The 26,368-nt window shown below is 45.1% G+C and overlaps 1 protein-coding gene across 2 annotated transcripts in view; it reads left to right on the plus strand.

The window, feature by feature from the left end:
- ADCK1 (aarF domain containing kinase 1) overlaps positions 1-26,368 on the plus strand; it is an 855,153-nt gene that overhangs the window by 214,481 nt on the left and 614,304 nt on the right. For both annotated transcript variants that reach the window (XM_078659980.1, XM_078659979.1), the window contains exon 4: positions 919-1,122. In XM_078659980.1, coding sequence (XP_078516106.1) covers positions 919-1,122 — 204 coding nt within the window. The remainder of the gene's footprint in view (positions 1-918; positions 1,123-26,368) is intronic.

The following is a 26,368-nucleotide window of genomic DNA, read 5'->3' on the forward strand; positions in this document are numbered from 1 at the left end:
TATTATCCCTGCCTCGGGCAAGTAAGCTTGTTGCAGGGGACCACTTTTTTCCCTAATCAGCATTGGTCGGCTATATCCTTTGCAGTTGGTTTAGTCCCAGGGACTACCACTTTCAACAAGAAGTAAGGTGGTTTGTTCAACATTGCATAGTTTAATTTAAGTATCTGGTTAAGAAACTGGTACGTACATAGTTTGTAAAGGCCTATTGGATTCTGAGCATCCAGGTTTTCTGCTCTGTTTTCTTTGGGTAGACCTTCCATCATATGTTATGTGTTTGTTTTTTTGTAAGGCTTAACTTCATGTGTTCTACCTAGACTCCCACAATGCCTTCATTTGGGGTCCTCTTCTTCACCTATACTAGTTCTTGGATGCCATATTTTGTGCTTCCCTTTGTATCAGTTCTGTGCTTTGTTTTCATGGTCTGGCTTGATAGTGCAGCTGTCGCCAGACATTATGCGAGAACCACCAGGAAACGGGATTTGCCTCCACCCTCATCACACTCTTGTTTTGATTGGGCAGACGTAGTGTGCTTGCTCTCCACACAGCTGTGATCATTTAATGTATGTATCCATCTGCCTGAAAGTGAACTTTCAGGGTCACACACATGGCATTGTAATGCTCTTAAAGTGTCTTAGATAATAAGATAATTTATGGTGGTTTCCTCTGGCAGCTCTGCAGATGGGAGGAAGGCAGCCATTGACCTACATGGATTTTTAGGCCTAGCTTGACTGCATTCATAAGCCAGACCTATTGGCATTACCAGTGCTTGTTTTGGTATATTGTTTGCCATCCATTTCTAGTGGTTTGTTGCTGGCTCACTCATTGTTTGCCTTTGTAAACATTTGCTCCTTCCTCCTTGACCACATCAAGTTGCGACATGTAGCGTCATGTTTGAGATAATTCTTTCTATGATTCTAGGTACATCTCCGGTCAGCTAAGCGCCTCCGAGACCTGTGTTGTGCCAACAGGGGAACATACATCAAAATAGGACAGCACCTGGGTGCCCTCGACTACTTGCTGCCTAAGGAGTACACCGGCACCCTGAAGGTGCTCCACAGCCAGGCCCCTCAAACCAGCCTCCGTGAGATCCAGCAGGTCATCCGAGAAGACTTGGGCAAAGAGGTAGGAGTGAAACCTACAACTTGTTCATAACAACCCGCAAGGGCACTCAGCCATCACTCACCTGACTGTAGTCACCTGAAGGTGGCACTTAGAGTCATCACATACCTCTCTGTCACCACCAGCAGGTGGGTTGGAAAGCGGTCAGTCACCTTTCTCTAATCACCTGCACGTATCATCGAGAACCATCATTCTCGCACTGGAATAGCTTACCAAAAATTCAACTTGGGGCAGTCTAAAATACACGATTGCCTGTTTTGTAATCACATTACCTATGGATTTGAGTTTCTATTACTTTTTTTAAATTTAAGTTCTTGGTTTCATTTTCCTACTTTTGAAATGCTGCTCTGCAGGATATAGATTTTTAAATCTCCCTTGATGTGATGCTTGAAAACAGAATTGTTTCTATGTATGTCAGAGGTCCAAACTTTTGTTGCCCCTAGCAGTGAGCATCATCCTGCGAGTTCTTAAAAACATTATTTTCTGATTACTTTTTCTCCCCTGTAGAATGAGATTGGTCCTCGAAATCTAATTTGATTATACTTTTCTGTTTTAGTTCTATTTTCTCAACACCAGACAGCACTTTTGACGTACTTCACAGGGATATTTTTTGGAAACGACTTAAGACTGTAACCAGTTGGACAATACATTACAATTTGACTTTCTCTAAATTGTTCTGAAACAATTATCCGCATTATAGTTTCACAATATGCTTTTACACATGCATAATATTACTATTTCTGTCCTGCACATCTCCTGTTACAAGTGTTTTAATAAAATGTTCCTAATTTCGTGTTTATATTTTCCGGGCACACACATGCTTCTACTCATAGTTTTATTTAAATATCGGTGTGATCTTGCCCTACAAAAATGTAATCCCTCAGTTAACTTTTTTAAGTCATTCCTGGTACCCGTTATCTGGAAGCTTTGCCATTATCTATACACAGCTATATTTTGTATGTACTGTTTGCTTAACTCACATCACAAAGTGAATGGTCACTTACAAAATGGTTCTGTCATTACCCAGCTCCACTCTCCTGCCCTTTGTCACTCTGCTCCTTATCATCTCTAACTCAAGCGAGTTCACAGGAGTCACTCTACCTAATTGCTCCTTCTCTTCTCGACTTCTCCCTGGCTGCCTCCTTCTTAAATCTTTCTATGGCGGTCCTATAGCATCTCATACTATTTCTGCAATATATTAATTCGCTTGAGCTTCCAAGCTTGGCAACAAGAACATTTATTCTCTACCACCCCCTCTGCAGCAAGCACATGGCGCTTCATCATCCTAGTGTATTCAGAAAGGGCTTGGACATTTACACGATTCTTCAGGGGTCATTACTCTCTTCTTGGAAAGAATATCTTTTTATTTTTGTAAAGTGCGGATTTTACTGTAGTCTAAAGGGCACAATACAAATGTAATTTGTTCAATAGACATAGTGTGCAACCAATGAATCATTTCGATATTTTAATCAATCCAATGGGGCAAGGGAGGAAGAATGCACAGGTAAAGAAGGGGTAAAGATGGTCACCTACGTCATGCACACTTATCCTTTTATCATTTAAAGGTATGCACCATTAGTTCATGTGTGAGCATAATAGAACAGAAATGCAAACCATATCCAATCAGACTTGTCGGTATTACTCCTGAGCCTGTCATGGGCTTTACAGTATTGGCATCTTTCAGAAGAACATTAAGCCATAGATGCATCCTACCAATTTTCCAAATTAGCTTTGTATGGGTCCTTGATGTCGGGTCCTGTCTGTTTGGAGTGAAACCCTGCTCTAGAGTGCTTCTGGGGACAGTTCCTCTACCCCATCACTTGTGTTGGAGCTGGATCATTTTTCCATACAAACTGCCTCAGATATGTATATTAGCAAGCATTAACAAAACCAGTAAGCTTGGCTTTTGTGTGCCAATGCATGTGAACATTGGTCCACAAATGCTGTTTACATGCCTTGTATGCTCATATGCTGCTCATCCCACTAAAGCTGCTATATTCCAGTTGCCAATGCTGGGGAAAAGGTAGTATAACAGATTGCTTTCAGCATAAAATGTGAAAGGAGGTAAAAAAATAATATATGACAAATAGGGTGATGATTGAGTGTACGTACTTATCAAATGCAAAATAGTCCACTCTGTGAAAGCACTTACTAGAAGGCAAAATCATACACCAAATAGCTAATAACATGAGGTGAGAATTTACAACTCACTTAAGCGGAGCCAAATCACACTCTATCTATAATGGTGACATTATGTGTTGCATACAGCTGCACTGTCAAGCCAGACCTAGAAAGTAAACGCTCCGTAAATCATGCTTGCTCTTAAACTTGGACCATTTAGACACATATGTTGATCTATCAACTTATGCTGACACAGAAATCATTTTTTAAGGCTCTCTTGATAGCAAAGAAGATGTTTTTCAGAAGTTGCTTTTATATTAAAATCTTAAGGATATGGCATGCAGAATAGTTAATCCTCACCTACGTCAGCAACTCAAAGGAACTCTTCAACATCATCCAGCAGTTCACCAAACCCCCCAGTGAAGCCACAGACATCATACCATCCCGGGACCTCTGCAACAAGCTTGGCTCCTTCTTCCACCTGAAAATCAAGGCTCACTACGACAACTTCAATTAACAGAGCCCTGAAACCACCTTCCCCTCCAGCAATGACAGCCAGCCCACCATCACCAGCTGGACACTGGTCACCACCGAAGACACGACCATGAAGAGCACCCACTCAGGAACCCCCAAGAACCCCTGCCTGCCTCACATCTTCGACTGAGCCGCCGCCGCCATTGTGCCCGAACCATGCCGCACCATCAATGGCATCTTCTCCGACGACTGGAAGTGGGCTGAGGTCAAACCCTTCCTCAAGAAACCTTCGGCTGACCCGACGAACCTGAAGAACTACAGGCCCACCTAACTCCTTCCCTTCGCAGTCAAAGTCAGCGAGAAATTCATCAACGCACAACTGACCACCTTCATCGAAGAGAACACCCTCCTCCACTCCTCCCAGTCTGGATTCCGCAGCAAACGCAGCACCAAGACCACCCTCCTCGTCACCACCGACGACATCAGTGTGCTACTCAACCTGAGACACCGTTGCCCTCATCCTGCTAGACCTCTCCGCAGCCTTAGACACCGTCTCCCACCTCACTCTTGCAGCCAGACTCCACAACGCTGGCATACGAGGATCAGCCCTCGACTGGATCTTCTCCTTTCTCGCCAGCAGAACCCAAAGGATCAGACTCCCCCCTTCCTCTACGAACTCACAGAGATCAACGTCGGAGTACCCCAAGGATCAACTCTCAGCCCGACATTCTTTAACATCTACATGGCCTCCCTCACCGCCATCCTCCGACAGCATGGGCTCAGCATAGTATCCTACGCCAACAACACCCAGCTCATCCTCTCCCTCACGAAGACCCCCGAAGACACCAGACTCCGCTTCCGAGAAGGAATGAAAGACGTTGCAACCTGGGTGAGCAACAGCTCCCTAAAACTGAACTCTGAGAAGACAGAGGTCCTCATCCTTAGACCCTCACCCACCGCTTGGGACCGCTCCTGGTGGCCCTCAGCACTCGGAAAGTCACCCACCCAGACGGACCACGTCCGGAACCTTGGCATCATTCTAGACTACTCCCTCACCATGACTCGCCAGATCAACGCCGTCACCTCCACCTGTTTCAACTCCCTCCACAAGACCTTTAAGTGGATCCCCCCAAAGCCAGAAAGACCGTCACACACGCACTCATTACTAGCAGACTGGACTACGGAAATGCCCTCTACGCGGGAATTAACAAATCCCTGCTACACAAACTCCAGACCATCTAGAACACCGCAGCCAGACTAGTCCACGGCACCCCACGACATGAGCACATGACCCAACACCTGCGAGACTGCCACTGGCTCCCTGCTGAGAAGAGAGTAACTGTCAAACCACTCACCCAAGCCTACAGATCCCTCCACAACATCTGACCCAAATACCTCAACGAAAGAATGTCTTTTCACGCACCCAAAATAACCCTCCGCTCCACGACCTCGCCCTGGCAACGACCCGTGCATCCGCAGAACCCGAGCTGGAGGAAGAGCCTTCTCCTACATCCCAGCCAAAGCCTGGAACGAGGAGATCTCAGTCACCATCAGATGCTCCCCTACCCTGCACACCTTCAGGAAGAGCTTCAAGACCTGGCTTTTCAGCTGACCCGGAGCTGAACCCCCCCACCCCCATCGCTTTGAGACCCTCATGGGTGAGTAGCGCACTTAAAAAAAAAACCTGATTGATTGATTCTGTTGCATTCCACGGTATGGCTTTGCTTGTCCTATCTACATTCGGACATTAAGGACAATGTATTGATGTAAACATTCAATGGGAGAACCTGATTTTCATCATTGAAAAGAAAGATGTTTGGAAAAATGCAATGAAATGCGCAATGGCTATCCAAAGCCCCTAAGTACTATCTTTCCATTGCCATACAGACCACCTTCAGGACATCCCTTTAATGCTTGTAAAACGTATAAGACAAGAAGGCTTTTCAAACTAAAATAAGTTGTTGAATAAAAAACAGAGATCGTTCTATTTCAAAGTCACTGTATTACTTTAGCCAACAAAACCTCTATAAAGAATTCAGCTTTGCTTCCTTATACAGGTGCAAATCTCTCTTCAGCGGCATGCGATGACGCAGTGCACTACAGTTTCCACTGATGGGATCTGTATTGCCCCCAACCCCCATTATCATAGGTTTGAATTCTGCTAAATCAGCTCATTCTTTTGTACTCCTGGGGTTGAGACGATGAGTGTCATTGAACAGGATAAACAATCTCTATGTCACCAAGAAACCCTTCCGGGTGAAAATACACCCATACACGTCACGTTTATTTATTTATCAATCTGAAATGAGCGGCACAACATTTCTCTAGCAGAAATGTCATGCAGCAGGACATTAGTGGTAAATAGTGCGATATGAAGAATTTTCATTTTTTTTCATTTTGCATTTGTATAAAGCTGGCATTATATATTTGTGGTAGATATTTTACATTATTACCAATAAAGCAGTGCAGCATTACATGATTTTGTACCCACTTTGGTGGTAGTAACACTGTAGAAGGGAATGGAGATGTCTACCTCTCACATGTTAAACATTCAGCCTGAAGATGGTGTGTTCTGGGTGACTGATGATGCCCTGGCCTTTCTCAGGCCTGAACAGGGCCAAAAAGAAAATTCCTCGCTTGCCCTCTAATGCTTCTTTGCGTGCCCTGTCAAAGACTCTCTAAGCAGAGTGGATAAAGGCATTTGTCAAGGGAGAGTGAGGTCAGGACTCGCTTTGCAGTGGGCCTGGCCTTAAGATGGACACTCGCTAGGGACAGTGCCTGACTCTACTAGAGTAGTCTTGGAGAGCCAAGTCTACCAGATGCATTGAGGGTTGCGTGAATAGGCGAGGCTCGTGCTTGATCCTGTTTGCAGCTGAGTAGGAGTTACAGCTTCACTGAAGTGGGGTGCTAACTTGTTTTTATGACACCAGAATATATTCTGGGTGAGGGACATTTTAACAAATAAATGGACTCCCTGGGCTAGTTCTGGGGAGAATCAAAGACGAACAGAAAGTTGTCTCTTCTTGTTTTCTGTACTTTTGCATTGGAAGTTGAGCCAACATTCTTCGACATGTCTACCCACCTCTTTGATCATAATATTGCAGCAGGGACCTGGCCATAAGATAAGATCAGGACAATTCTTATGTTCACTACTGCAGGCTTGAAGGGGTAGATCGTTTTACTGACCAGGGTTATGTTGTATAAAGCATGCATTGCCTGTGCAAGGGAGCGTGTCCATTTGTTCCCATCATTATACACTCGCCACAAAATATTTAAAGAAGGCTATTGTAGTTTCCCCTTCTGAGCAGCTCTCCCTTCGCCCCAGACTCATGCAGATAGCCTGAGTGTCAGCGGAGCAGGGAGTATAGGTAGGTCTCACTGAACCACAAGTAGCTGCCTCAAGGGGGGACAGGTCAGTATAGAAACTGTTCAAAACTTCTAGAGACACTGGCAGGTTTATGTTAGAGGGGCCTCAATTTGGTCAATTCAAGGAACACCGTTAGATGTTTACAAACCTTTAGTACCAAGAATGGCAAGCAATTAGAGTATTAGCCAGTTAAATAATAAAATATAGACTTTAACGAAATTCCTAACATCCTATTAAAACAGTCTAACTGAATCCTGTTCTTTTCTGACATTCTTAGAATATGTATCCAGGCCTGCCTATCTTCCTCTACTGCTTTATGTGAGCACAACCTTTGCCTTTTTTCCACGTCTGTAGGGTGAGTAATCACGGCTGGTGCTCATCCAGAATCTCCCACAGGGAAGTGATTCTGCTCTATAGCTGCAAGCTAAAACATTGACTTTTTATCTTTTGATATGTTAAGCAAAGCAATCTGTGAACATAGAGTGCCTGGTGCCACGATTTCCATGACAATCTGGTGTTAGCATTGTACACATCTAAGACGCACAGCAATAAGCAATGGAAATCGCTTCCCAAATGGCCTGTGCATAGAAAGCATCAGTAGCAATATATAAACCATAAAGGTATAATAAAAACTTCATGAGTCTGTTTGATTTCTTAACATAAAGAATTTTTCGCAATAAAAACAATAATGTACACTACTCGAAGCAGCTACAAAAGTTCATAGGTCACAACGCCTGCTTTAAAACGAAGCCCGCAACAAATCCCATTTTTTTATTTCTATTATCGGCACCAAGATTGCAGAAATGTGCAGGAGGGTCTTCTTTTTGATTGGCATTGTGCTGTTATCAGTAGTTTTAAAGAATTACGGTTCTGATTAAGAGTCCAGCGGAGAGGTGCAGTGGCGATTGCTGACCACCGTACCAGTGATGCCTATAATGACTACTACGGTCGGACCCTTTTGGGACTGCCGCAACCTTCAGGGATCCAAAATCCCTGGCGGACTTGTGGCGGTCTGTGGAAGCAGCGTGCTTAGCAATGCAGCTGCGGCACCACCAAGCATATCAAGAGTTTCCCCACCGCCAGCTTTTTTATGGCGGTGATCCTGCAAAGAAAAAGCTGGTGTGAGGAGACACGGGGTGCATGCAGGGGGCACATTTTTGCCCCCTGGCTGCATGCACCCCCTTTACTGCATGGCGTGAACTGCACAGCCCATGCCTTGCAGGAACGACCTTTGGCGCTGAAGAACCGGGTTATTTAAGACCCGGCGGCGACAGGGGCACGCCCAAAGTCTTCGGGTATCACCTGTCTTAGAACACAGAGACACGGGACTCTTCTTGGTGGCGTCAAATATCGAATTTATTGGCTGCAGCCAGTAACAGAAGTCCTAGAAGTCAACACGGTATGAGTTCTCAGGAGACTGCTCAATTTTACAAAGCAAGTCATCCCTTTTTATGCCAAAAATCACATTCCAGACAAATACCTACCATTTACAAACTGTTCAATCACATGTATCCACACCCAAAGTATCGCATGACGGTAAAACCCACTTTTCAGTTACCCGGCCCATGATCAATCATTGGTCAAACCCAACATTCTTCTTCAGACAGGTCGAACGAACCCATAATAAAATAGGGCACATCCCCATCGTAAATAGACCATAAAGAAAGGAGCAGAAACAGGTGAGAGTAGGATAAGGCATATTTGTGTGCAATAAAGTTTTACGATGTCCTGTGCTCTGATCCTTAATCTTGATCCTACAGTTTGAAAGGACCGTGACTGAAGCATTGGATGAACTAGCCCCCATCCAACTATGCCACCGAGCCAGAAAAAGGCCCTCAGCCCCCTGGTTCTCGGAACATCTTAGACTCCTCAGACAAGAAGTAAGGAGGCGGGAGCGACTATGGCACTCTGGTTGGGATCTAAAGGATAGGGAAGCACATAAGACTCTGTTGAGGAATTATAAAGCTGAAATCATAAAGGCCAAACAAGAGCATTTTACGGCCTTGACAACCTCACTGACCTCTCCTAAAGAGCTCTTTAGGGTAGTGGACTCCCTTATAACTCTCCAAACCCCAGATCCCGTAGTAGCATCCCAAGAGCTTTGTAATAACATTGCCTCTTTCTTCCAGGCAAAAATATTAGATATTTACTCTGCCTTGGAGGTGCAAAGATCTCTCATCACTGGGCCCCCTGCCCTGGGGGCTATGGACCATGCCCCGGCAGAAATACTTCCTCTGGGAACCCTAGACTCTTTTCCTCCTCTTCTTTTAGAGGATTTGGATAGCCTCCTCATTAAAACTAAATCTGGCTCCCCTCAGGATGTATGTCCTCTCAGGATTCTCAAACAGTGTAGGGATACTCTCTTGCCCCCTCTGGTTGATATTATGAATAGAGCCATGAGGGATGGCTTCTTCCCCACCCAATGGAAAAACGCGGTGGTAAAACCTTTACTTAAAAAGGCCTCTTTAGACCCTGCGGTTCTAAAAAATTTCTGGCCCATATCACTACTGCCAGCACCAGCAAAGATGTTAGAAGCACATCTTAACAAGCATCTTGCCACATTTGTAGAGAACTCGGGTTGTCTTGACTCCTCCCAACATGGATTCAGGAGGGAACACAGCACTGAGTCGGCCCTCACCATAGTGTTGGACAATATCCGCACGCGTGTTGATGGGGGCCAGACCACCCTTCTGATCCTTTTGGATCTGACGGCGGCCTTCGATACCCTTTCTCCCTCAGTGCTAACATCTCGGCTGAGGGAAGTTGGGGTTCGGGGGGCGGCGTTAGATCTACTCACTTCTTTCCTCAATCACAGAGTGCAAAGAGTGAAGTTGGGGGAGTACCTATCTCCATCCCTGCCGGTGCAATGTGGGTTCCCCCAGGGGTCGGCTCTTAGTCCGACCCTATTCAACATCTATGTGACCCCACTTGCCAGGCTAATTAGATCCTATGGGGTGGAGATAGTATCCTATGCGGATGACACCCAGATACTCGTCTCTCTCTCCCAGTCAGGCGCCCCGACAGCCTCCAATTTTAGATCTTGTATGGAGGCAGTCGGACAATGGATGATTTATAATTCATTGAAATTAAATGGAGAGAAGACGGAGGTGATGGTGTTTGGAGGGAAAGAGGACGTATGGTCATCTGGTTGGTGGCCAGACTCATTAGGAGCCTGCCCCACCCCTACCTCCTCTGCAAAAAATCTTGGGGTCATGATTGATCCCGCCCTCAATTTGGATAAACAGGTCAACAGAACCATCTCCACCTGCTGGGGCATTATCCACATTCTTAAGAGGATCAGGCACTACCTATCGCTGCAGGCAAGGAAACAGCTTGCAGTTGCCCTCATTGGCTCCCGGCTGGACTACTGCAATGCGCTGTATGTGGGACTGAATAAAAGTCTACTGCAGCGCTTGCAGGTAGTCCAAAATGCTGCTGCCAGGTTTGTCCTGGATCTCCCCAAACGTGCCTCAGCTACAGCGGCTAGAAAGCTGTTACACTGGCTTCCGGTCGAGGACCGTATCCATTTTAAGACCCTATGTATAACTTATAGGGCCTTAGCTAAAAATAGTCCCACTGGTATAGGATCTATCTTGTCCTGCTACACTCCCTCTAGGAATTTGCGTTCCTCGAGTAGACTTCTTCTGTCGGCCCCTCGATTCAGGAGAGCTAAATGGGGTGGCAGGGCTTTTTCCACCTTGGCGCCCAAGTGGTGGAATGCCCTCCCACTGGAACTAAGATCTCTACCCACTCTTCAGGCATTCAGAAGTGCACTGAAGACGCATCTCTTTATGCAGGCTCATCTGTAATGGTGACATGCCTATGTTTATGATATGCTCTGTTATGCGCCTTGATGCCTTCGGGTTATTGTTTGCTCGATATAAATTTTACTCAAATCAAATCAATCAGCTAAAGGGCAGGAACTGGTTTAACAAGGTCAGCTTCAGGCAACAGGGTCAGTTCACTCAGGTCAAACAGGAGTCAGCACGAACTGGAGGTACATGTACTTAAAGGACTTGTTCAGCCACAGTCATCGGCCTATGTGAGGGCAACCACAAAATGGCTGCCATACACAAAATGGAACCAAAGGGTTCAGAATGAAATCCCTAAATACGTAGTGAATCCTTCGGTCTAACATGACGAAAACACTCATACTTGCCGTACTAACTAGTTACGGTTCGCTAATATCAAATTCATAACGAAACCATGACCTTTATGGAACAGGTTCAGAATTCACGGAACCTCAGACCCTCCTTTTGCCCTTACATAGGCAATAACCTAAACTCACTTCAATCTGAGTCCAGGTCTATATTCATCAGATCATCAAGATGTTGCTGGAGCATAATCCTATTACTTAGTACCTCTCTTGGGACAGGTCTCCTTGCACTTGTAGTATCACAGACACCACATATAGCAGTAGCGCACTGCACACAAAGACAGAACAGGAAAAGAATCGCTAAAGCCATCCCAATGATCATCAGAATCTTCCATCCCCAGGTTGATAACAGTTCCCAAATCCATCCAATCAACGACCAATCTCCTTTGTCCACATGTATAGACTCGGAGATCTTATGTAACCTGGAAATGGCCTCGTAATCTGTCGGAGCATTATCTGGGATAAAAACGCAGCAACTCGATTGGATCACTTTACACACTCCACCTCGATCTGCGAGTATGACGTCTAAAACCATACGATTTTGTAACGTCATAAGGCGATCCGCTTGAAGCTCAGCTGTCAGATTACTAAGGGCACCAGCAGTTTCAACTACGGTGGACTCAACCACTCTCGTCAATTGCCGTATGTTCCTGCTGTTAACCATAGGTCCCCAAAACGGCAGAAAACCCTTCAAAAAATCTCCTAATTCTTGTCTTGCAGTATCTTCCTTACTGAAGACACCTCTAACAACTCTCGTCTTGTGGTAACCTGCCGCAGCTGTATAGGTAGGAGGCAACAGGAATGAAACAAAACATGTGCCCGAGAAATCAGGGGGCAACCATGTGTACGCTCTATCGTAACAGACAAAATAGGTACCCTTAGCTGCTAGAAACGATGGGGAAGTCTGAGACGCAAAAACATACGTCTCAGTGCAGATACTCTTCCCTCACTGAGCTCTCGGATTCTTGCCATTAGCTTGCAGACAAAGATGACCCTGATGGGGTATGATCCAAATCGGAGAGGATCTTTTCGCTCGCTGGTTCTCACTCAGACTAACTCCATATCCAGTCACGTTCCATCCAATATATGCTAGTGTCTCATCTCTCAGGATCGTCTCATAGGAACTAACTCCTCTAATCATATCGACTATACCCTTAACTAGAGCACTATTCTTTGGATTGTCCTTCACAGAACGTAGGGGGTAGACTTCACGAGCATAGATGAACATCGTTCTGTATGCCCACACAGAACCATTATAGCTGAATGGCAGGACGAGGTAAGGAATACCTTTATCAGTAGTATGAGGCATAAGACCACACACCCAACAGTTAGTCGTGTTCACTACTAGCTGGTGTTGGTGCAGGAGCTGAACAAAGGAGTTATTAACAAATTCCAATCTTCTAATGGATTCATGTTCAGGCAGAGGATGAGAAGAATGCGAAGAAACAGTAGAAGAAGGTATGGGTTGTGTAGTGGGTGCAAACGTCACTTGAAAAGAAAATATAATATATCCCATCAAAAACATCATCAAGCTAAGTAACATAAAAAGACATAATATTAGGAAACACTTTCTACTCATAATTCGACACATTTTGCTCTTAAAACTCATTTCTGCAACAGGTCTCTCCATCTTGAAAAACTCCATCCTCTAACCGTGCTGTTCGCGGCGGTTGGTTCTTCCGTGCTAAGGAATGCGTCTCTCAGTCCAGGGAACGCCCTAGGACCAACCAGAACCTCGACCTTGTGTCTTTGGCTTGCACTCCCCAGTCTTTACACTGCGACCTTACAGCTGAACCCAGATGGCGGGTCGAAAAACAAAAATCGGTCAAAACAGTTTCTCAGATGGGAGAGCTGAATTTAAAAAAAATAGCAAAGAAAATAATTTTTACTTTATTAGTCCCACGATTCTTGGTCGCAAATTATAACGGCCTTTATCAGGCAATGTCTGATCACGAAACAAAAGTTCAGGCTCAGTAGTGTCCAGTCGAACTGACGGTGGCACAGCTTCTTGCAGAAGATCGTCGCTTTCACGCTCAGAACTCGTCCCAATTAAACGTGCATCGCTAAAAGGCAGAAAACGAGGCACAGTGTCAGTTTCTGAATCAGGAATACCCTTTTGGACCCACCGGTCGTACGGCAGAGGCAAAGGAGCCCTCTTACAATGTACGCCGTGGATCCAGTTTTTCTTTCCTTGCACTCGCACTGCAGATCGCGTAGACAATAGCACCAAATAGGGACCAGTCCAGCGGGGCTTATCGTTCTTTGCCCGCTGGAAATTTTTCACTAGGACCCAGGTGCCAGGATCGATGGCGTGTCCTGAATCTTCAGAAGCCTGAGGCAATGTATCATGAACCTGATGGTGTAACACACGCAATTTAGCCGTCAAATCATACATATAGTCAAGCAATACAGGGTGTTCAATCTCGCTGAATTTCGTCGGCCTCGGCACTCCCCATATGTTTGCCGGGCGACCAAAAACGTTCTCGTATGGACTAAGTCCCACTCGAGAATGTACAGTCATCCTAGTTGACAAAAGTGCAAATGGCAAAGCATCAGGTCATTTAAGACCGGAGCTCGCCTGTATCTTGGCAAGTTTTAACTTAAGAGTGCCATTATAGCACTCCACTAGACCAGCTGATTGGGGGTGATTTGCAGCGTGAAACTTCTGTCGTATTCCCAACCCTTCACACACTCTCTTCATAACCTTCCCCACGAATTCACTCCCATTATCACTCCACACCATCCTTGGCAACCCAAACCTAGGGAAATATTCTTTGAGCAAGACTTTAGCTGTGGACAAGGCCATATTGTCTTTTAGGGGGTATGCCTCTACCCATCTAGAAAAGGCACAGACAACTACAAGGACGTATTTCAGGTTGTTACACCTCTCCATGTGGATAAAGTCCAATTGCAGAACCTCAAACGGATACGTCGGAGGCGCAAAATGACCAGCTGGAGTTGGAGTTCCCTTGCCAGGATTATACATCAAACACACCATGCAATTCTTGACCACATTCTCCGCACATTTGGGAATTCCAGCATTCTGCCATACTGGAGCCAACAACTTACAAATCCCTTTCACACTAATGTGAGACAAACCATGTGCCATCGTAACCACCGCAAGCACGTACGCATCTGGCAACATCCATCTTTGGTGTTCTGACAATTCAACCCAACAACCAGTCGAATCCAATCTACCCGTAGTTTCTCTCCAAACATTCTTCTCACTTTCAGTAGCTTCAGCCTGTATCGATTTCACACTCTCAATCGTATCTTCGCACGTTCCGACATCACCAATCCATCTCGCAGGGCCTGCCACGTACATTCGACTCATCAGATTTCTTGCTGTGTCTTTCGCAACTTCATCCGCAAACGCATTACCACAGCCAACATCATCCGTAACCTTCCGATGAGCACTACACTTCACAATCGCAACTTGCTTCGGCAAAGTAAGTGATTCGAGTAGCTCATTCACCAACTGTCCATGCTGAATCTTAGTCCCATGCGACGTCAGAAATCCTCTTTCTCTCCACAAGCGTCCAAAACTATGGGCAACACCAAACGCATACTGACTATCGGTGTACACATTCACTTTCTTTCCTTCAGACAAAACACACGCTCTCGTTAATGCAATCAATTCCGCTGCTTGTGCTGAATTATGGCTCACTCGTGCAGTTTCAACAACTGTACTTAATGTCGTTATGGCATATCCTGCAGTCGTATCACCATTCGGGAGCTTGTAGCATGACCCATCAACCCATAGTGTACCATCAGGATCCAAAAGAGGAGTGTCTTTCAAGTCGACTCTCCCTTTTGTTTCCTCTTCTGTCCTCAAAAGACAATCATGCTGTTCCTGACCATCTGTATCCACAGAGATCGGCAATAATGTCGCTGGATTCAGTACATTGCACCGCTTGACGTGCACATGACTAGCCAAAAGCGTCAATTCATAACCCGACAACCTCGCACTAGTAAGGTGTTGAGTCTTGGTTCGATTTAACAAAGTATCAACTGCATGTGGAACCATCACAACCAACGTATTATCCATCACCAGCCCAGCAGACTGTCGAATAGAAACGGCAGCTGCGGCTGTAGCTCTCAAACAACTCGCCAATGCTCTAGCTACCGGATCTAAAGTCGACGAGAAATACGCACATGAACGCTGCTTGTCCCCAAAAGATTGTGTCAACACTGACAACGCACATCCCTCTCTCTCGTGTACATACAACGTGAAAGGCTTGCTATAGTCTGGAGTACCCAACACAGGAGCCGAACACAATGCATCACGCAACTCAGAAAAACTTTTCTGACAATCGTCAGACCACGGAAGAGGATTCGGTGTATCTTTACAAGTCAAAGCCAACAGAGGTTTCGCTAATAGAGAGAAATTTGGAATCCACTGTCTACAATACGACGTGATACCCAAGAAAGCATGCACTTCTCTCTGTGTGCTTGGTACAGTCATTTGCACAATCGCTTGAATTCGTTCTGGGGTCAACCTTCTTCCCTCCTTTTGACAAGAGATGACCTAAGTAGGTCACTTCTTGGCAACAATACTGCAACTTAGAAGGTGACACTCTATGATGCAAGTCCGACAAATGTCGCAACAAAGAAAGAGTAGCGTCTTTACAAGTTTTCTCATCATCAGCAGCCACTAACAAATCGTCAACATACTGAATAAGAGCACTATCAGCAGGCAACGCAAGAGTATCAAGCTGAGTTTTCAAAGCCTGGCTATAAATAGAAGGACTTTCACAATAGCCTTGAGGAGCGCTCTTAAACCGGAAGCTTCGGCCTCCTAAAGAGAAGCCAAAAATATCTCTACTTTCCTCGGCAATTGGAATGCTGAAGAAAGTATTCTTCAGATCTATAACCGAAAACCAAGCAGCTGAAGCAGGAATCAAAGTCAACAAAGCAGTAATATCCGGAACAACTGGAAACTGTGGCACGACAATTTTGTTAACCTCTCTAAGATCGATCACAAACCTGTAAACAGGTGGCTGAGAAGAGTCAGTGCGCTTTAGGACAGGCAAAACCGGACTGTTCCACACATTACCTCTCATTTCTTCAATCACATCTTTCTCAATCAAATCATAGATGATCGCTAAAAGCGCTCTTTCACCATCGCTAGAAATCCTATACTGGGGAATGCGCGGCAATTTAACATTCGCTTTAAGCGTTACAACGTAAGGTGGAATCTCCAAAAGACCCACATCATTAGGACCAGTAGCCCAAAGAGTATCAGAGAGAGAACGCAATTCCGGTGGAAGCCGATCTTTAGACAAATACATCGGAGAGATCCCTTTCTTACCCAATGTAAGCTGTACTCCCGCAGGAGAACAACGTAATGTTGCATGCAACCTTTTCAACAAATCCAAGCCTAACAAATTCTCACCACAACCTGGCGTTAAAATGAGAGGTGCTTCCAATTCACAAGGCCCTATAGAAAGAGACAAAGGACTAGAAACTGGATTACGAACTGGGGCGCCAGAGAATCCTGCCGAAACATTCGTTAAGCCAGACAAAGGTGCGCCAGGGAGTTTAGAGTGCATGATAGAACTCTTCGCTGCACCAGTATCCAAAAGAAAAGGCTCTACCACACCCGATGTGGCTACTGAAACATAAGGCCCACTCTGATCTACTGGAACCGACACTACTCCCTCTCTTTGTCCATGGCTGTCCTAGCAATCATTATAGTCAGTATTCTCACTCTCAACATAATAGTCATCAGCATAGTACTGAGTCGACTGACCAGATGCAATTTTCTGTTGATCAAAGCAATTCATAGAATGTTTTGGGGGAAAGGAACGTTCGTTCTGAGGAAACGCACCACGTCCTCTACCCCTTGACACTTGTTGAAAACCACCACGACCTCTCGGGGCCGGCATACCGCTCGCGCGTTGTCGCAACACAAGGCACTCATTTTTATAATGACCTTCCTCCTTACAATACGCACACTGATTCAAACCCAAGGGTGGTCTTGGAGGAAAATACCCAATGTTCTGTTGCGGTCTCTGAAATGGCGGAGGTTGCTGAAACTGTGGGCGTTGCTGTGATTCTTGCTGATTCGAGCGAGGCGGGTACGCCTGCTGTAAAAGAACCTTCGTCTTTAAGTCTTTAGTCTTTTTCTCTACTCTATCTTTCTCGTCCTTATCCCTATTCTCATAGTACTGTGCAGTTGCCAATATCTGGGCCGACGAAGAAACAGCCCAAGAACTTTCAGAATCTTACAACTTATTACATAGTTCAGGGAGCAAATTAAAGACAAATTTGTCCACAAATATTCTTTGCCCACCCTCCGTACTCATGTCCTGACCACTATGATCTATAAATGTCTCTTCAAACCTAGTGAAAAAATCAGATACACTTTCGTCCTTCTTTTGCTTACATGCTGCTAACTTGTCCCAATTTACTCGTAACGCTGGCATCATCGTTTTCATAAGATCTATAATTCTGCCAGGTAGATCTGCCACTAAAACCTCAGGTTTAGCACCACCAACCTGTCTAGCGTCCGCAGCAGCAATATTGAGCCATGTGACACCTAATTCAACTGCATGATCCTCATGATGAATTTTTGCCCACAGAGGTTGAGGTACTACATTACCCAACAGCATATCTATGTCGGCTAAATTCATGATGCATGTGTCAACTGTCTGGGACAATTCTTTGTAATAGCCAGCAGGATTCTTACGGGGATCAGGTAAGGTCTGCTTAAGAGGCAAGACCTCTACTCACTTCCAAGGGGCATGTACCCATACTCGCTGAAAATGAAGCAGAATAGCTGGATTAGCGTTTGGGTCCCCTTCCTTCCAAACTGGGGGAACCTCTCTCATGGGATACTGTCTCGCTTTTCTCCTAACAGAGGAATCAGGTTCAAACAGTCGCTGAGAAGGGAAATCGCTCCTTAACGCAAGTACCATCGCAACTGCATTCTCAATTCCGGGACCCACTATCGTCCTTTTCGCAAACTCAGACTGGACATTTAGCAATTCTACAGGGACTGAACCCAAATCATTATCTTCCCATTCATCACGAAGGAAAGTACACATAACTTCAAAAACATACCTTTGCTTGGGTGCTTCCCACTGCTGGAAAACATCCATAACTGACTCTAAGTTATATCTCGAAACATTCGAAACCCATCTGCGAGCCAAGAGATCTAACACTGCCCGTTCTTCGGGACCAGGAAGCTGACTACGCATTTGTTTACGTGCAGAAACAGGGGTCATACTCAATGACCCAAAGAGAGGAGACAAAAGACCAGTAACAGTATCAGTCATTCGTTGTCGAGCAGAAGGAGAAGCTGTCATAAGGACAGGAGACAAAGTATTTTGAGGTGATAGAAGCGTAGGGTTATTAGCAAGAGAAGTTGAAGGTACAGGAGAATAAGGCAAAGTAGTTCCAGACAAAACCGATAGCAAAGTCGGCGGCCCCAGAGGAGGCTGCGCCGTAGGAGGAAGAACCAGCTGAGGAGGAGCCGGTGGCGAACAGCAACAGGAGGTTGTGCAACTGGAGGTTGCGGAGGTGCCGTAGCACTCTGTGCATAAGGGGGTGGTAATCTCAACAAATGTGACATCAAAGGATCCTTCTCAGGGTCCTTCGTTGCATTCTCAAGTAGAGGTGGCAAAGCTGGATAACATTTATCAATAGCCATATTATGTTGCCTATCTGACACCTCAATTGCTTTATCTTCTTCGTTTTCTTTAAACTGCCTTGCAGCTTGCATTATTGATACATCCTTTTCTCTTTTATCTCTTTTAGCTTGTTTAATTTCTCGTTGTCTGGCTTCTTTACGCCAAAGGCGAAAGGAGTTAAACATTGCCGGCCGGGCTTTCTTCTTAAATAGTTTAACTTCCAAATTATCTAGAATCTCTGTGTCATAGCTACCATGATGTGGCCATTTTAAAACACCGTCTTTCCTAGTGTATCGGACCCATACTTCATTAAACATAATGGGGCCCACGCCGTGTTTGGAGTAGAGCTCATAAGTCGGAGTTCCAACTGGAGGTATCGGACATGAATCCTCCAATCGGGAATCCCTGTTACAACCACAACAGAATATTCTCCCAATCTTGCTAAGACCAGGCATCTTCGCTCACTAATCTAGCTTCAAACTTCAAGGGATTATCTACAACGATAGTCTCGCAAATATACGAGTCCCTCGGCTTTGGAAATTGCAATTTTCAAATCAAAACGAAGGACCAAACAAACTAAGAACCAAAGAACCAAAAACTAAGGACTGGGAGCGACCCACTTATACTTAACTGAGGTATCAGTCACGCCACCAGAAGACCCGTCTATCGTCTCGCCGTACAAAGCATCACAAATGGGTCCAAGACAGGGCGACAGTCAGGGCAGCAGTCCTTCGTAGCCGTCAGGAAAGCGGGAAGCCTCGCAGAAAAGACCTTCAGTCCACATTCGACATGCCGGGGTCGATGAAGTGGTGGCCGTCCTCCAGAATTTCCTCACGAAGCTCCTCACGATCTTCAGGCTTGGACCGGTACCGCTGAAGTCGCCCTATGTTGGGCGCCAACTGAAGAACCGGGTTATTTAAGACCCGGCGGCGCCAGGGGCACGCCCAAAGTCTTCGGGTATCACCTGTCTTAGAACACAGAGACACGGGACTCTTCTTGGTGGCGTCAAAGATCGAATTTATTGGCTGCAGCCAGTAACAGAAGTCCTAGAAGTCAACACGGTATGAGTTCTCAGGAGACTGCTCAATTTTACAAAGCAAGTCATCCCTTTTTATGCCAAAAATCACATTCCAGACAAATACCTAACATTTACAAACTGTCCAATCACATGTATCCACACCCAAAGTATCGCATGACGGTAAAACCCACTTTTCAGTTACCCGGCCCATGATCAATCATTGGTCAAACCCATCATCTTCTTCAGACAGGTCGAACGAACCCATAATAAAAAAGGCCACATCCCCATCGTAAATAGACCATAAAGAAAGGAGCAGAAACAGGTGAGAGTAGGATAAGGCATATTTGTGTGCAATAAAGTTTTACGATGTCCTGTGCTCTGATCCTTAATCTTGATCAGCTAAAGGGCAGGAACTGGTTTAACAAGGTCAGCTTCAGGCAACAGGGTCTGTTCACTCAGGTCAAACAGGAGTCAGCACGAACTGGAGGTACATGTACTTAAAGGACTTGTTCAGCCACAGTCATCGGCCTATGTGAGGGCAACCACAAAATGGCTGCCATACACAAAATGGAACCCAAGGGTTCAGAACGAAATCCCTAAATACGTAGTAAATCCATCGGTCTAACATGACGAAAACACTCATACTTGCCGTACTAACTAGTTACGGTTCGCTAATATCAAATTCATACCGAACCATGACCTTTATGGAACAGGTTCAGAATTCACGGAACCTCAGCGCTCCCATTGCGGTGCCTTTCTGAAAGGCACTGCAATTGGACCGCCGCCCTGCCCTCTGGACAACAAGGCAACTCATAATCTGGCGGTCAATTTTGGCGGTCTGGGAGCAGGGCGCTGGTGTGGTGGCCCACTCCCAGACCGCCAAAGTTGTAATCCGGCTCTTAGGCTTTTACACCCGGCATTTAATTTTTCCTAGAAAACCAGGGGCATATAACCAATACTGGATCTGTGAACCAATTACTTCTAGTGGAGTCATTTCACAAAATGGGTCTTCCACAAATCGTGTAAGTAGTTCAAATTAGAAATTGGATGATCCCTGTAAATGTCTGCAATATGTAAATCTACATACCTATCAAGGAGGAAACTTTGAAGGTCTTGAGGTCAGCCACAGAAGGATAAATGCGAGTGGTTACTTTTCGGCCCAAAGTCTGCTCGAAGCGAGTTCAGCACAGTGGCCTGTCTGTCTTCACCTACAGAGGGTCCATCTACACTTCTTGACAAATGGCTCTGTCATTGTCCTAGACATTTTTACTTCATTTGGTGGGCAATAATGCGGTCCAGTGTAGGTCCACGTGATCTGCATCAGGTTAGACATTTCAGGAGAACCCCAGAACATACATTTAGATACATTGAATCTAAGTTGGTGTTATGTATGTAGCAGGTTATTACAAAAATCTGGCACTCCTAGAGCTAGTTTGGACACCGCGCTGCAGCAGTCAGAATAAAAATCCAATGGTGATCTTTTTACAAAGCTTCAATTTAATTGAAACTTCGAGAGATAGTTTTTTTTTTGGTATTGGAGTGTTCTACTCTGGAATGAACCTTGTCTCTCAAAGAGACAAAACATAATTTTTCTGTTTGTGCTTCACTAGGTTGATTGTTGATGTGTTTGCCAGGCCTCATAGCGCCTTGTATGCATTGCCCCTGGGCCGAATGAGAATGCAGAATCTGTAAAGGCATTTAAGTCTCCCAATCTTTTCCCAGTGCAGAACCTGAGTGTTCATATCAGTGGATGATTTAGGAGCACATCATTTTAAAGAGCTTTTGCTAAGCCAAACAGGTTAAAGTTTTGGTAATAGAAGGACTTATTTATTGTCCAATAAGTTTGTGTCGTTGTGTGGAGTTGTATAGCAGAGCTACTCAGAGAATATGGGTTGACTTGCATATAAGCTGCACATTTTTCTGCCTCTCAAGGACCTTCTTACTGAGATGTATTACCAATTTCCCATACTATAAACGTAGATGCTTTTTCATTGCCTGTAGTCTGTTGGGCAGTGCATGCTCAGTGTTATTTTTAGTGTGGGATTGGCTTGTTAGTGTTTATGTTCTGTTGTACAATGCTATTGCACCTTTTTGCAGCCTGGTTTGAGCTTTAGAAAACTACTTGGAAAAATACTTACTCTTAATGATCCATCACTCGATAAAAGGTGCACGGGTTTATACATGAAGAGCATAGCCAAGGTTATAGTTCTGCTTACCAGCACCAATGTGAAGGGAACAAATGACTAGAGCGAGGTAGTGTGCCCTCCCAGGGACAACTATAGTGATGTGACTTACTTTACCTCCAGTTATTGGATGGTTCATTTATTTCTAGGTCTTGCATACCAGCTAAAAGCGGTCTGTAGAGGGAAAGACTCTTTTAGACCACACCAAATACTTGTAGTGGGCCATTGTTTACCATTGATTGTCTGTATTGAAATTCTCATTTGCTTGCTTCTTATTCAATGTCATCCTATGTTATTATAATTTGTACAGTACGCTTATCGCCCAGGGCGGTATCCAGCAGCCCTAGAAGGTGCGGACTTTGCTGTCTGAGAGTCGCTTAGTTGAAGAGACAGATTTTCAGTTTCCTTCTGAATTTGAGGATTGAGCTGGCTGCTTGGATGGGGAACGGGAGCTTTCTCCAGGCCTTGTGGGTGATGTGATAGAAAGCACTTCCTCCAGCTTTAGCTCGTCGGATGCAGGGGATGTGGACAGGGAGTAGGCCAACCAAACTAAGGGACCTGTTCCAGGTGTGGAAGAAGATGTGGTCATTGAGGTAGGCTGGTCCTAGGTTGTGAAGCACCTTGTGGTGGGGGTGAAGGTTTTTTTTTAAAGATGGTGAGTTTATGGATCAGGCGATTATATACACTAGAGCAGGAATGTTGAGAATGAGTGCTTGCGGTGTTTTGAACTACTTGGAAGTCTGTTGGTTAGCTAGGCTGAGAAGCCTACATAGAGGGAGTTGCCATAGTCTAGTTTGCTGGCATTGTTGGCTGGGGTCCTTGTTCTGCAGGTGTGCAGCAGGAGCCATGTGATTATTTTCCTGAACATTAAGAAGGTTTGAAAATGTGGCAGATACTGTGTTGACTTGGTTGGACATCGAGGTCTGTGTGTCGATCATGATGCCCAGGTGCTTGGTGGCATTGATAGGAAGGGGCCGGTTCCAGTTTGTTGGACTGTGGTATATAAATAAATAATACCGGATCTATTTTTGGATGAATGAATGAATAACAGATAGCTCAATAAAATAAGAGTCAAGATTCGAGGTAGTAGGAGTTTCTGCAGGTTTATTACAGCATAAGGACAGGATCAGGACAACCTGCATAGAACAGAATGACAGGGCCCAGCAGGACAACTGGGGCCTAACAGGGGAAAAGAGGCCCAGCAGCTGCTGGGGCTAGGTCTGGGATGAGCGCGCTAACATTCAATAACAAAACACAGGCATATATACATAGCGCGAACACATAGCATTACATTGCAGTAGGCGTAACAGTGGGTGGAGCAGAAAGGCATGACGCGTAGCAGTCGCGAAAGATAACAGTAAAAAGAGGTGTAACTGGGAGTATACATAGACATGTGATGCAAACGTAACAGAATATGTCATGAATGGGCGGAAACATAGGAGGGGGCTACCTAAGGAGCCGGGACCTCTAACCTAATGGTGCGCGAAAACTGGCAATGACGTGTTACTAGGAGAAGCTGGGGGCTACGAACTCTGTGCTAGGAGCAGAGACTAGAGTCTGGGGGGTCGGAGCGACATGTACCTAAACCCTATCTGGTATCTGATGTTTAGGGAACATGTTGATATAAACTAGAAGTCATGAGGGGAAAAGCTAACTTGATTCTAAGACTGGACCATGCATTATTCTACATGTAGTGCGTGATGAGGAATATTAGATGACCATTAAATACAGTATTTCTCTTAACATGGAGACGAGAAGGCTAGACAATGACGGAAACTATTGATGCAGTTCAGTAGCTCAGGAATGCAGAAGAGGAGGACTGAACTGATAACTGGAACTATAACATACTTTTGGCAGACTCAGAGGCAGAGCCAAGCTGCACCGGGCACTGCGAGGCAGGAAGTAAGTGAAGGGTCGAGGATACAGGTGGGGGCTGTATCGCTCCTCGGCGAGGCTTTCAGGAGACAGGAGCTGAATCTGATGTCTGGGCCCTTTTGAGGCCTGGAAACGGGGATTTTATAATGGAATAACGTGCACACTGGGAAACGTGGCAACATTACTTTACATAGGCCTGATATTCGTAGTATTCACGAGGACTGGAGAATGACATACCAGAGGTGGACACAACTGTAATTGCGTCATTAATCGGACATGAGGAATAACATATGCATATTGGTCATGCACACATAACATATGATGGATGAAGCGTAGGGACACAGAACATGGCAAAATTTACTTTTCCACATTCCCTCCTTGTCACTACGTTTCCATCAGGAAACATCAATTTTCATGATACCATCTATCATTTCATACAGTACCATTTGCTCGTCTCGAATTGTCTTGGAACGGGATTTAGAACGGGGCTTGGGACTAGGAATACAAGAGGTAGCACACATGCTGCAAATCGCAGGGCCACATTGTATACAGAGGCAGCAGCTAAATATGATCGCTACTGCAATACCTAGAAAGGACAGGACTTTCCATCCCCATGCGGAAATTATATTCCAGAACCAACCGGACCATGTCCAGGTGCCTGGATCTTGGTGTAACAGATGGGCAATTTTATGGAGTCTGGTTATAGCTGAATAAACGGACGGCGCGTTATTTGGAATGAAAATGCAGCAACTAGATCCGATGACTCTACAGGCCCCGCCCCTATCGGCCAGTATGACGTCAAGGACGAGACGATTTTGCAAAACGACAAATCTCATAGCAGATTGTTCTTCGGTTAAGTTACCTAGAGCAGAGGCGGTCTCATTTACTACAGCTTCAAGGGTTCTTGTTAACCTACGGATCAGTTTACTATTCTGGACAGGTCCTACAAAGAAGAAGAAACCTTTATTGAAATCTGTATACTGTTCTAGAGTAGTTTCAGTATAATCGACAATTGGGGACTCCCTTCTATGTCTAATGTGTACTAGATGTGTGTTTCTGTGATAATCAGATGGCGCTAGAAAAACAGGTGGCAGTAGGAAAGCAATGTAACAGGTTCCCTCCCAATCGAGGGGCAGACGGACATATGCAGTTTGACCACAAATAAAATAAGAATGACGTGAAGCTTTGAAAATAGATTTCCCACTGTCACTATACTTGATAACAGTAGTACATTCACTATGACCTATGTGTACAGAACCATAACTTCGGACACATAATTCGCCTTTGACTGGTAGTACTGAAATAGCAGGTAAGTCTGGAGTAGTATCAGACTGAACATTCAGGACCATAAAATTCGACGAATAATTACCTAAATTATATACTTCATTTTCTAGATCTAAACCTGTTCTGTGGGGAAGACCTTTCTTGTCTGGAAAACATGTACTGTTAAGAAAAGACATATCTGTTGAGGATGACGTTAACGTGGACCATGCTCCACACGAACCATTATGTGAGAATGGATAAGGAAAGAGTGGCAGAACTCCCTTCGGTGTCTGAAAAGGGGGGAGTCGACCACATACCCAACAATTAGTGGCATTGCTGGTCTGGTGTGAATAATGTAACATACGGATAAATGTGTTGTTACGCATAGCGAGGCGGTAAGAATATTCGTGAGGAGGCAGATCACTAAACGTGTGCTCTACTGTAGCATTAGTAGACATATTTACATGAGGAACTGGTAAATACAAGAAAAATGCGTAGCTGGTGCAGGAAATCATTATGCTGATGAATAATATGAAACTCAGAAAAACGATACATTGAAGTGAACTTCGACTGACTCTCTCACTATGGGGGTCTATTTTATACATGTCAGAAACAGTCTAACCGTTTCACCTAGGGGAGGACTTATACAATCAAACTGACTGACTTATTTTACTAGACCTTAATTTGAGCTTATACTCCTGTTGCGGAGTTTTCTCTAACAAGGGAGGGGTTGTAATAATGTCTTGTGCGGGACAGTCCTTTAAGACAATGTTTTGGCAGTCCTTCGAATCCTGGAAATCCTTGGAAATGTTTTTAGAGACTGATTTCAATCCATTGAAAAGTTTTACATGAGAAAGGTGGACCCACCCCTTCCTGCCTTCCAACTTGACGGCAGTACGGGTGGTCAAAAGGACCTGACGTGGCTCCTTCCAACGTGGTTCCAGCGGACTTGATCTGTCGAAATTCCGGACCATCACAAGGGAGCCTGGAACGATCTCGTGCGGTGCCACCTCGGTATTGTCTGGAAATGCGGCAGCAACCTGTGAACGACATGAGTTGAGGGCAGACATCAAGGAAGCTAGGTAATCTGTCAGCATATTACATGAAACATCGGTAATACTTCGGGGTCTAGGAGTACCCCACATGTTAGGGGGGCGG

The sequence above is a fragment of the Lissotriton helveticus genome, chromosome 9, assembly GCF_964261635.1.
Source record: "Lissotriton helveticus chromosome 9, aLisHel1.1, whole genome shotgun sequence".
Lineage (NCBI taxonomy): Eukaryota > Metazoa > Chordata > Amphibia > Caudata > Salamandridae > Lissotriton > Lissotriton helveticus.